We start from the raw sequence: 11,494 nt of genomic DNA on the forward strand, positions 1-11,494 counted from the left end.
TTAAAAAGTTCTTAACGGCCAAGGTAAAGTCTCTTTAGGGCAGTACCCAATTATGGTCAGTTTATTACCATTTAAGAATAATTAAAGCATAATATTGATTTGATTTCTGCTTGAAAAAGGTGATAACATGTAAATGTAATATAGCCTGATGACTCTTCAGAAGAGAGTTTTACAAATATTACAGAGTTGATATGGTCCTCCTTTGCATATAATAAAGTAGAGGGTGTGTCATCTGTGTGCAGTCTGTGTCATGCATGACGTGCAGAACAAAAGTCAGTCTTGTACAGGATGTAGCACAATACCTTTCTCTCCTGTAGAGCAGCATTAGTGTTGCATTATGAATATACGATCCCATCCACCTGGCAGGGAGATGAGGCCGCACAGTTTAACTATTAATAACTTCATGCCCATACCGCAGCCTCTGCAGCTCATCTGTTATCGCCCTGAGCAACAGGAGCTCCGCTGGCTGGGGTCTCAGTGGCCGGGCTGACGGGGACATGCTAATGTTTCTCCAGAAGGTGAGGGGGGTGCGACACGGTGTTGTTTATTCACGGCCATGACTTCGGGACGGTTCGGAGAAAGGGCAGCTCTCGTGGTTCATGACCTTGTGCTCGCAACACCAGTTCAGAATGTGTGTGTTGTCGTGTCATGCCCTCCCTGCACAGGCCGCTTTTATAATGAACCCCACAGCTTCTCTTATCGGCTGTATTCCTGTGATGCAAACACATGACATTTCAAAGAATAATCATTTTGTGGGAAATTACACAACTAACAATTACATGCAACTATTTTCTTTTGTCTATCAAATGTTGGAGAAATGTCCATCACATTCCCAAATCCAAGGTGCAAAATGTTCAACCAACAGTCAAAAAGGTCAAATAATGAGGTATCAAAAACATACATTGTTCTAATAGTATGCTATATAAAATACTCCCCTCCCCTCTTAACCTTTCTGAGGAACCTTACCTGCTTTTTGACCGGCTCTTCATCCTCTTTGTTTTCCCTCAGATGTCCGTACCTGGCCGTCCATCTGTCTCCTTCCGTCCCAGTTTTCGCCATCGTGCTCTTCTTCTTCGTCATCGCCATGTTGCTGAGGACGAGCTTCAGCGACCCCGGGGTGCTGCCACGAGCTCTGCCAGAGGAAGCCACATTCATTGAGATGGAGATTGGTGAGTTTAAAGACAGTTACAGAATTCTCTCAAATCTAGAAAGCACTTGTCTCCCCAATACTCTGCTCGAAACTTGGCTTCCAATCCTTAATATTGAACACTCATGACTTCATAAGCCTGTGTTGGTGTGATTTGATCAGATTTGAATCCTCAAAACATCCTCTGAACAAGTCCTCCTGCGTGGCAGACTCACATAATCAAGTGTGAGTTGTGATAGTGTCAGTACTTTGATGAAAATGTATTTAAAGTTGCTTTAATCAATATTTTATGACTAAAATGTAATATGAAGTCAGTGTGAAATGGGTCAGCTCCCCTCAGCTTCATGGAGATATATAACGTGTCAGCTCATTGTTTGTCTGTCTGGCTACAACATCGCTGTTTTGGGTCACTCTAATAGCGTTGTCATTTGAGCAGGCAGTTGTTTTTAGTAAACACTCACTGTACACTACCTGCCCAACATCAACAGCAGACGCAGTGAGGACTCGCTGGTGAACTGAGTGATTCCATTAGTTTGACATGAAATATTTATTTGACTTTTGCCAGAATAAGAAATGTAAAAATGGCTCTGCTAATCTGAAGAATGCATTTGAGCACATAACAATCGTATATTCTAATGTTTGCAATGAAATATCTGCAGCTTATAATGATAATAGAAGAACAGCTCAGTATCATCGTTCTTCATGCACCTTCTGCTCAGATCCAGAGTGTTGCCAGGTTTGAAGTAGCGTGTGTTCTCACCTCTGTGATTGCTCCTCACCTTGAGCGGCTGTTATTCACAATCAGTGCTGATAAAGCCACGCGGCACAAATCCTTTATCTACATCCATTCAAATGTTAAGGTATTAGAGTCCATGCTGCTGTTACATCACCTTTTCTTTCTTGGTTGTTAGTCTAAATGATGTTGGAGGTAGCTCAAGAGAAAGTATTTTGGGGGCATAAATACTTCATATGCTAGTTAAGCAGTGAGCAGACAGCCTCAGTCCTGTTGGTTTATCCATGTTTGTTATTCTTTATGTTGCTGAAGGTTGGCCGTGCTCCCTGTGGATGCAGAGCTGAGTCTAACACACATTCATTACAAAGGATCCTGTTGTTTCATTACACAACACAAACGATACGCTGCATCAAACTGACAACAAAGCCTTTGCAAACAAAAACACAAACAACTAATTAAACGCAGTGCATATTTTCTCCCTGGGTTGGCCATGCTCTCTTCCTGTTTGGAGGAACCCCCCTTCTGCCTGTGTGGCTGGTCAATGTTCACTCTTCGTCTCTGTTAAAGATTCACTGTGTCCTTCAGCCATCACTCGTGCTCTCACTCCGGTGGAGAGGCATGGGTGGAGGCTGGCTCATGACAGAGGGGGGGTGTAAAAGCAGGGCGGAGGCAGGCGGTCCTCTGAGGATGTTCATCTGGCAGCACTCCTCTCATAATGGCTGTGACTCATACTAGGGCTGCTCGATTATTGCAAAAATCATAATCTCGATTATTTGGGTCAATAATTGTAATTGCGATTATTAAATGCGATTATTCATTGACTTTGCAAACATCCATTTATTGGAGAAAAAAAATGTGAACAGTATGTTTTTAACAGTTGATTACCCTGAACTTTAAGTATAATTCAACTGAAAAAAAAAAAAAAAAAAAGCAATAATACAAAAATAATCGTTTTATTTCGATTACGTTGTTTTCGTAATCGTTGCAAGCCATAATCGTAATCGCGATTAAAATACGATTAATTGAGCAGCCCTAACTCATACCACTCGCAGCATGACAATGGTTCGCTGGTCATAGCTGCGGCCGTGATGACCTGTGCAGCTCCTGCATGCAGCCATGTAAGGAAATCTCACTAGGAATTATTATTGTGAATAGAGCTGCAACTTATGGTTGTTTTGGGCTGGATGGATGGGTCAAAAAGCACAGGGCTTTAATCATGGAGACCTGGTCAAGTCCCGAGTGAAACCAAGTCAGAAATGACGTATTTTAACGTATCTTGTACCTAGGTTGTGTACTTTAATGACGCTTTTACAAACCGCAATCTTTTCCTAAAGCTACAAACATTGTTGCCTAACGTGTTTCTGTACAACAGGAACATGAATGCTTGTGTCATATTTGTGAGGAAAACACATTGAAAAGAACAATATTATTTGTAAGATATCATCATCATCATCAAAACTTTGGATGAGCATACATTGCTCAAGTTCTACATTATTTCTTCCACCAATAATTGTGTCTTTTAAATATAAATCATAATATGGCCATCACAAGTTCCAAGAGCCCAAGGTGGTTTAACCACAAATATACTTTGTTGTTAAATCACCAGTAAACCCAAATATATATTAAATCAGGGAAGCGGTCAAAAGAAATTATATTCAGGTAAAGGCACCTAATGGCCATTATTACATTCCACCAAACACATCTCAGCAAATCTCTCAAAATAGCCGGTTCTTAATCACCTAATATCCAGAATGTGCACAGATTCAATTGCACTGTGTTATGTTATCTGTTTGCTGTGATGTGTGTGGGCGTGCTAACAGCGAACAGCCAGTATTGAAGGCAGGTATGGAAAAAGCCTGTTAGACACAAGTCCCTGGGGGGGAGGGGGGGGTTGCTAATAGGAGGAGAAGCATCCTCTTGGAATATATAATACCACTACCAGACTGAGCTTTGCTGCCCGAGGGAGTGGCATCATCCCCCCGTGAGTGATGAGTCATTTGTTTATTCTCCGCTGGTTTATCCTGAAAGCCACTAATCCCACATTCAGTAGATTCATGATGCTGAGCAGTTTGTGCCGTCAGATCAAGTCATTTTCACCATCTTTATGTCTCTAGATATATAGAAGCTTTGCATACAAACACATTTTTATTTACAATACAGATTTTTGGATTCAGTAATATAAAAATGATAAACAAAACACTTTAGTTTATTTTAATCTCTGAACACGTTTTCTTATTCCTGATAATGTATTTCCACAAATGCCACATTCCTTTTCTTAATTTACCCCCACAAAGTCAAATGAGCTCTCCGTAATGCTCTTTTCCATTAACGGCACATTCACAGCTTCTCTATACAGCGTGGTAATGGAGGATTTCTCTCTAACAGAACTCTCCGGAGAGGTGTCAGCCCTCTGGTCATTAGCTCTCTGCACTCAGCTCCTGCAGTGCTACTGAATCAGAAAGGTCTAAATGACTCACCTCAAGATATGTCAGTGTTAGGAAGGTTAGCTGAGGCCCAAACAGAGCCGGACACTGCGTCACAGTGTTGATAATAATACATCATATTTACAGCTCAGCAGTGATTACATAGAAATGCAGCATCATCAATACTGTATCGAGCCAATCCTGTCGTTCCCTGACTCCCTCAAGGTTCAGCTGTGGAGATTTACGTCCCTTCTTTTTCTTGTCCCTGTCACTGAATCACACATTTCTCACTGCCTGTTTAAGACCTATTCATTTATTGTGAAAATATTCTCAGAGATTTTAGTTGTGACTTTTGAGGACATAATTTGTAGTAGGGCTGCTCGATTATGGCAAAAATCATAATCTCGATTATTTGGGTCAATAATTGTAATTGCGATTATTAAATGCGATTATTCATTGACTTTGCAAACATCCATTAATTGGAGAAAAAAAATGTGAACAGTATGTTTTTAACAGTTGATTACCCTGAACTTTAAGTATAATTCAACTGAAAAACCCCAAAAAAAAAAAAAAGTAATAATAATAATAAAAAAATAATCGTTTTATTTCGATTACGCTGTTTTCGTAATCGTTGCAAGCCATAATCGTAATCGCGATTAAAATACGATGAATTGAGCAGCCGTAGTTTGTAGTGTTGTTGTAGGTAGCAGATAACCATGAGATAAAAACTTTTAATAGCAGTGTAGATGATTATGGAAAAACTAATGGCCCTATTTGCATAAACCCTTGTCTTGGGGTGAGGCATTGACCAATGAAGAACCTATTTATAGTATATACAAATTATGCTTGACCTTAGGTAACATTGGTAGATAAGAAAGTGGTGCTGGTTGCACACATTTTGGGTCTGAATTATCATAAAAAAATGAGTTCCCGACTCAGAAAAAGAACTTGGAAAATATATAAAAGTGTTGTTTAAACGCTTTGAGCAATAAAAAGCAACACATGTTCTTGTTGTCTCCACGTCCATGTTGTTTTACATTAAACTTAAGGCTGATGAACACATAAGATTCAAGGCTTCATTGTCATGTGCACACTAGCTACAGTGTAGATATGGCAATGAAAAACTTAGGTCACAGGCTCTTCCAACAGTGTAACATGACTATATATAGTACATAGAACAAATAAAACAGATAAAGCCCAACTTCCCACATTAGGAGATGGGACCACCTGAAGCGTGGAGCATTTGAATGCACCATTGGCCTTGGTGGAGGAGGTCTTTGCTCGTCCAATGCCATTCCAGTTCATTGTGTGATCAAGATTGCCAACACCTGCTTGTGAATGTTTTTTCTTCTTTGTTTCCCCAGAGGCTGCTAATGGGAACGTCCCCGCGGGGCAGCGACCCCCCCCTCGAATCCGCAACGTTCAGATCAACAACCAGATCGTGAAGCTCAAGTACTGCTACACCTGCAAGATCTTCAGACCTCCGCGAGCTTCTCACTGCAGCATCTGTGACAACTGCGTCGGTAAGAAAGAAACGTCCTCCGATCCGCTGTCAAAGGCTGAACAAAGTGAGAAGACAGCTCATTGAAATCGGTTTATTTCAGTTTTTCAGAAATAGAAAGGTGAGTTCCTGTGGGGAAAAATAGCTTTGTGATGTGAGGATTATCTCTGAAGCCCTATTCTTAATTACCTCTCTGCATACGTTTGTCACAATAATGAAAAGGTTTGAAATCGTAGCTTTATAAATACCTTTTTGGACTAAACAAAAGTTTTAGAAAGCTGGATCAAAGTGGTATTTTTTATGGAATGCGCTTTGAATTTGTGTGTGTGTGTGTGTGTGTGTGTGTGTGTGTGTGTGTGTGTGTGTGTGTGCAGCTGTCTCATCTCTCAACTCGGCAGAATAGAAGTGATTTGGCTGCTGATGAGTGAGGAATGCGTCTAAAGGCAGCGTAGACTCAAAGTCGATATAAGAGGAGACAGTGGAGGCTCAGTGAGGGAATAAGTGCACAGTCATTGTGAACACTGGTTCATCTGTGTCCACCTGCTGTAGACACACACACACACACACACACACACACACACACACACACACACACACACACACACACACANATTTGTTATGATTACATTAGTTATGTAATGAGTGGAACTAGATAATGTCAGTTAATGTTTGTGACGTTAGCAATTAGGCGATGCTTCCTGTCCATCAGTAAGATCTGTAAATCAACAATGGGAGGACATAAGAGGGAAAAATACTACTTTTATTGCGGTAATATCTTATGTACTACGAAAAGTAACATTGTGTAAGAACAGAAGTTCGGGATGCAGAGACTGAAAGAGACACAATTCTCACTTTAGTCACTTTAGCATCAAATTTAAGTTGAACATGTTATGTTCACCAAATATTTATGGAAATAATATATATAGTATGTAAACAAGAAGGACAGCACGGAACGTCTTCTCTCTAAATATATAAAGTATGCTTTTATTTTTGAATCTACGAGTTGCTCCAGGTCTTGTGTTCCTGCCTCTATATTTACTGTATATTGTTGTGAAACTCCATCCTTGTGTCCGTTTGACCCTGTCCTGCTTTCATCTGGCTCTCCTCCAAATAAGAGAAGAGGAGAGGCCAAGAGGAAGTGATCCCTATATTTAGAATGCAGGTTTACAGAAGCTGCTGCTCAAAGCTTTCTTTGACTGAAATACCGGTGTATTTTTAACACTCGATTGATTTCCAAAAGTATCTGTTTTCTAAGTTGTTTTTGCAGCTCCTGTACAATTTCCCTATTCAAACAGACCCCCTTTTTTTACAGACCGTTTTGATCACCACTGTCCATGGGTAGGGAACTGTGTGGGCAAGAGGAACTACCGATACTTCTACATGTTCACCCTGTCGCTCTCCCTGCTCACCATCTACATCTTCACCTTCGACATCGTCCACGTGGTGATGCGTGAGTATCCTGTCAGCCGTTTGTGCAACAGGAAGGAACAAACATGTATGAGATTAGAGTATGAATAGAAAGATTGTGGTAAAACAGGAAGAACAACCTTTGACACAAACTCATTAGCAGCTTCCAGAGTTTTTGCAGAGTCTTACAGTACATGAGCAGCAACTATGACCTCGTTCAGACCAGCTTTTCCTGCAGCGAGACATGAAAGCAAGCGACAACCTGACATGATTCCTCTTTCCTCACCTGTCTCCTGCTTCCTTGTTCTACCCAACAGGCAGCGAGGCGACAGAGAGACGAGGAAACAGTGCTTCTAGTCAGGATCATTAGCTCTGAGCCTGTTACCTTAATACTGCAGTTATGTGCTATATGTCTATGGCCTGCACTTCCAAGATTTTATTCAGATGCTGGTTCCTACAGTGAGAACAAAACTGGGTAGTACAGCTTTTCAAAATGCTGCCCCCACAGCTTGGAATAATGTTCAGAAGGAGCTGAAACGCTCAGATTGAATCACTATGGGGGAATTCAGGTCCATGTTAAAGGACAGAGAACACGACACCATTGGTAGATGTGAGTGCTCGTATGTCCTAAAATCGTTTTAAATTTTGCCAGTTTTTAATGATTTTTAATAGTTTGTTTTACTTCGCATATTGACTGGCTAATGTGCCGTTTTATTTGTGTTTTACAGCTGTATTTGTCTGCCTGTCATGTCTGTTGTAACTTTGTACATCCTGCCCTTCTTGGCCAGGTCACTCTTGGAAAAGGGATTTTAATCTCAATGAGTCTTTTACCTGGTTAAATAAAGGATATATATATTGTGCTCTTCAGTAGAGGAAAAATTAGTAGGGAAGCATTTTAATTTTTTGAAAGCTTTTTTTCCTAACTTCCCTCTGTTTTGCTCTGTTCACAGGTTCAGTGGATAAAGGCTTTTTGAACACTTTGAAGGAAACACCTGGAACATATCCTTTTAGGCTCTGGTCACAAAAACAGCTGCTGTGTGGATGATGTTTGTCAGATTTCCTAGAAAAGGAAATGGAAAGACATCCAGATTGTTTCAAATATCACACCCTGACTATTACTGTTTCCTAAACCTACCCCTGATCAGTGAGACTAACATAATAGCTATGCAGGCCTGTCAAGCTTAGAGTTTTTGTAACGTCCTTTCGTGGCCTTTTTAAAAAACCAAAAACACAGCAGCAAAAATGCATGCATGGATTCAAAAAATGTTTTTCTACTTCTACATAAGCTCCATCTTTTAGCATGACCATCTATTGGTGAATAGCTTCAATAGTAACCTATTGCTATTAGAGTTCAAGCTAACATTACTAACTCTGCCCTGCTCTTACTGTATTTTAAATAACCCCAGCCAGCATGACTAAACAGACCATATGGATAAGAGCTAAATTCCAGCTGGCCATTTCTCTTGTCTTTTTCAAATGTAAAAGCTTCCTGCCTTTGTTCCTTTAAAAAAAACCTCTGTCATTATTCATGTTGCATAATTGTCTGCCGTCATCTGCTGTTTAATCAGTGACCGTGTGTCGGGCAGGAAACAGCTGTTGCTTTTTTCTTAACTGTTCCCCACGGTGCTGGAGGTGTTGGTGTGTTTCTTCACCTTGTGGTCGGTGGTGGGACTGACCGGCTTCCACACCTACCTGATCTCTCTCAACCAGACCACCAACGAGGACGTAAGTGATTCATAACTCAATGTTACTGCAAGATTAAAGCTGTCTCTTCTGCCATCTGTATCTGAAATAACCCCGAAGACGCACATGCTGTACTTTGCATCTACTTTGTTTCATCCTGTCTTCATGCAAAATATCATGGAGCCACAGCATCAACTCATTCTTTGGTTAGTTTTTGTTCCGTATTATTATTATTGATAGTGAATGTAAGTAAGTCTATTTACTCAAGTGCTATATTTAGGTACATATTTTAGATACTTGTACTTGAGTATTTCCATTTTATGTGACTTCAAACTTCTTCAATATGTCTCAAATATTTATTTTTACTGCACAACATTTATCCAACACCTTAAGTTACTTTCAGATTACGTTTTTTATCCCCTTTCTCTTCAGGGAAAGGACTGCAGATGGAAATAAGCTATTAGCTCAAATCTGGCATGAGTCATCTCTTCTCTTAAGAGATGATGTCATTTTATGCGTGGTCCTTGTTCAATTAAGAAATAATAATGTTAGTTATAAGTTAAAGGATGAAGTGTTGCTTTTGTGTCAAGAAAACTCTCCATGTCTCAAACTTGACGGCGTTGGGGGTTTGAAATATGATGACGTGCCTGCAAAGACCTGGAAAAGTCCTTAATTTTGATGTTTAAGAGGATTTATAAAACATTGCAAGAAGACACTCAAGGTTTTACTTGCTTGCTAACAACTTTTATATAAAGAGAGAAATGCATTTACATTTTCAAAACATCTGGCTAGAAGCACCAAAATACTTTGTGGTGGATTTTGCACTTTTACATAAATCCGATAGATTTGTGATTCAGCCAATAATCAGGAAGTTGCCAGTTGTAAATAAGATAAAGTGTTGCTTTATGTGTTAAAATAACTCTATACGTCCCAAACCTTACAGCCATGGGTGCTTGAATATAAGAGAATCAGGGATGGAAAGTACTGGAAAAGTCCTTGAATTTGATGTTTAAGAAAGTGTGGAAACCCTGATTTGGGCGATCCTTCTTCAGCCCAGGGTGGTGATAATGCAACTGAACAGTTCTTATTTTTGTGTCAAACAACTATCCGATAGCTCTGTGATTCAGCCAAGCAGCTTGAAGTTGCCGGATGTAAATAAGAGAGAACTGAGATCGTGCCGGTTGGTATATAGTTGGTCATCTGAGTTGCCAGCGTTATTTTTATCTCCCCTGTCAAGGGGTCAAATCACTCATTGGTGTACCATAAACGTCATGTTTGAGCAAAGTCCTTTCCCACCAATCGATCACAGGTGAGATAAAAATAGTAGTATCTTTGTTCCTCAGATATTTCAAAGAGACATTCACATTAAAGTCATTTATATAAAAGTCATAATGAAGATAAAGTGCAGTTTTAAGAATACATGAGTTAATGTTGTGATCCGGCAGCTGGCTTCACAAACCTACATCACAGAGGTGTAAACATAGTATACTGCAGAGCTGTTTCCTTGACAACCATACCATGGTCATTTACAGCACTAAGGGGAAAAGTGCCAGTAAACTGTTGGTTGTTAAACAAGGCTTTTAACATAAAATACAGTAAAGCAAATATATACATATTGAACGAAAACAGAGATGTGAAAACAAATTCACGACCAAAACAACAGGGTATTTATAACTGCAGCTAAAGGAGACACTATGAAGGTTTCTCATTTCTCTAATACCCCTCCTCGACTCCTATCCTCGTGTCTTAGTCCCGCCCACAGGAGATGCTAGCGGAGGAGTCGAGGAAGGGAACCGAGGAGAGAGGAGGGGAAGCAGCAGGCAGTTAGAGAAATGAGAACTCCTCTGCTCTGAGGGTCATTTTAAAGAGACGTCCATTAATGATGACAGGAGGCACAGCAGCCCTCTGTCTGATGGACAGATGTGTTCATGACGACTTATATATTTACTTTGATACATTCACAGTGCGGTATAATGAGACAATAACAGGCTACAGATGCAGACCCCCCTCTCTGGTCGCTGAAATGGGGAATTGAAATTACGGGCCAAAAGTTTTATTTACAAACTTTAAAAGTAAGCAGAGGACACCAACTCAACTGAGACCTGTCTGTCCGCCGCATCTACGCACTGTAAAACACACACCTACACACTGTACAACACACACACCTACACACTGTACCACACACACACCTACACACTGTACCACACACACACCTACACACTGTACCACACACACACCTACACACTGTACCACACACACACCTACACACTGTACCACACACACCTACACACTGTACCACACACACCACACACACCTACACACTGTACACACACACACCTACACACTGTACCACACACACCTACACACTGTACAACACACACACCTACACACTGTACAACACACACACCTACACACTGTACCACACACCTACACACTGTACACACACACCTACACACTGTACCACACACACCTACACTGTACCACACACACCCTACACACTGTACAACACACACCTACACACTGTACCACACACACCTACACACTGTACCAACACCACACACCCTAACACTGTACAACATGTAACCACACACACCCACACC

General features: G+C 40.6%; 1 protein-coding gene across 1 annotated transcript in view; it reads left to right on the plus strand.

Annotated features, from left to right (window-relative positions):
- The window catches only part of zdhhc9 (zDHHC palmitoyltransferase 9), a gene marked incomplete at its 3' end in the record, with an annotated part of 17,107 nt that extends 8,171 nt beyond the window's left edge, over positions 1-8,936 (plus strand). The window contains exons 2-6 of the mRNA XM_010783346.1: positions 1,009-1,169; positions 5,668-5,826; positions 7,117-7,254; positions 8,162-8,210; positions 8,834-8,936. Of these exons, the coding sequence (XP_010781648.1) occupies positions 1,009-1,169; positions 5,668-5,826; positions 7,117-7,254; positions 8,162-8,210; positions 8,834-8,936 (610 nt within the window). The remainder of the gene's footprint in view (positions 1-1,008; positions 1,170-5,667; positions 5,827-7,116; positions 7,255-8,161; positions 8,211-8,833) is intronic.
- Between the last annotated feature and the right edge of the window lie 2,558 nt (positions 8,937-11,494).

This window comes from Notothenia coriiceps, unplaced genomic scaffold (assembly GCF_000735185.1).
Source record: "Notothenia coriiceps isolate Sejong01 unplaced genomic scaffold, NC01 NC01_scaffold00025086, whole genome shotgun sequence".
NCBI lineage: Eukaryota > Metazoa > Chordata > Actinopteri > Perciformes > Nototheniidae > Notothenia > Notothenia coriiceps.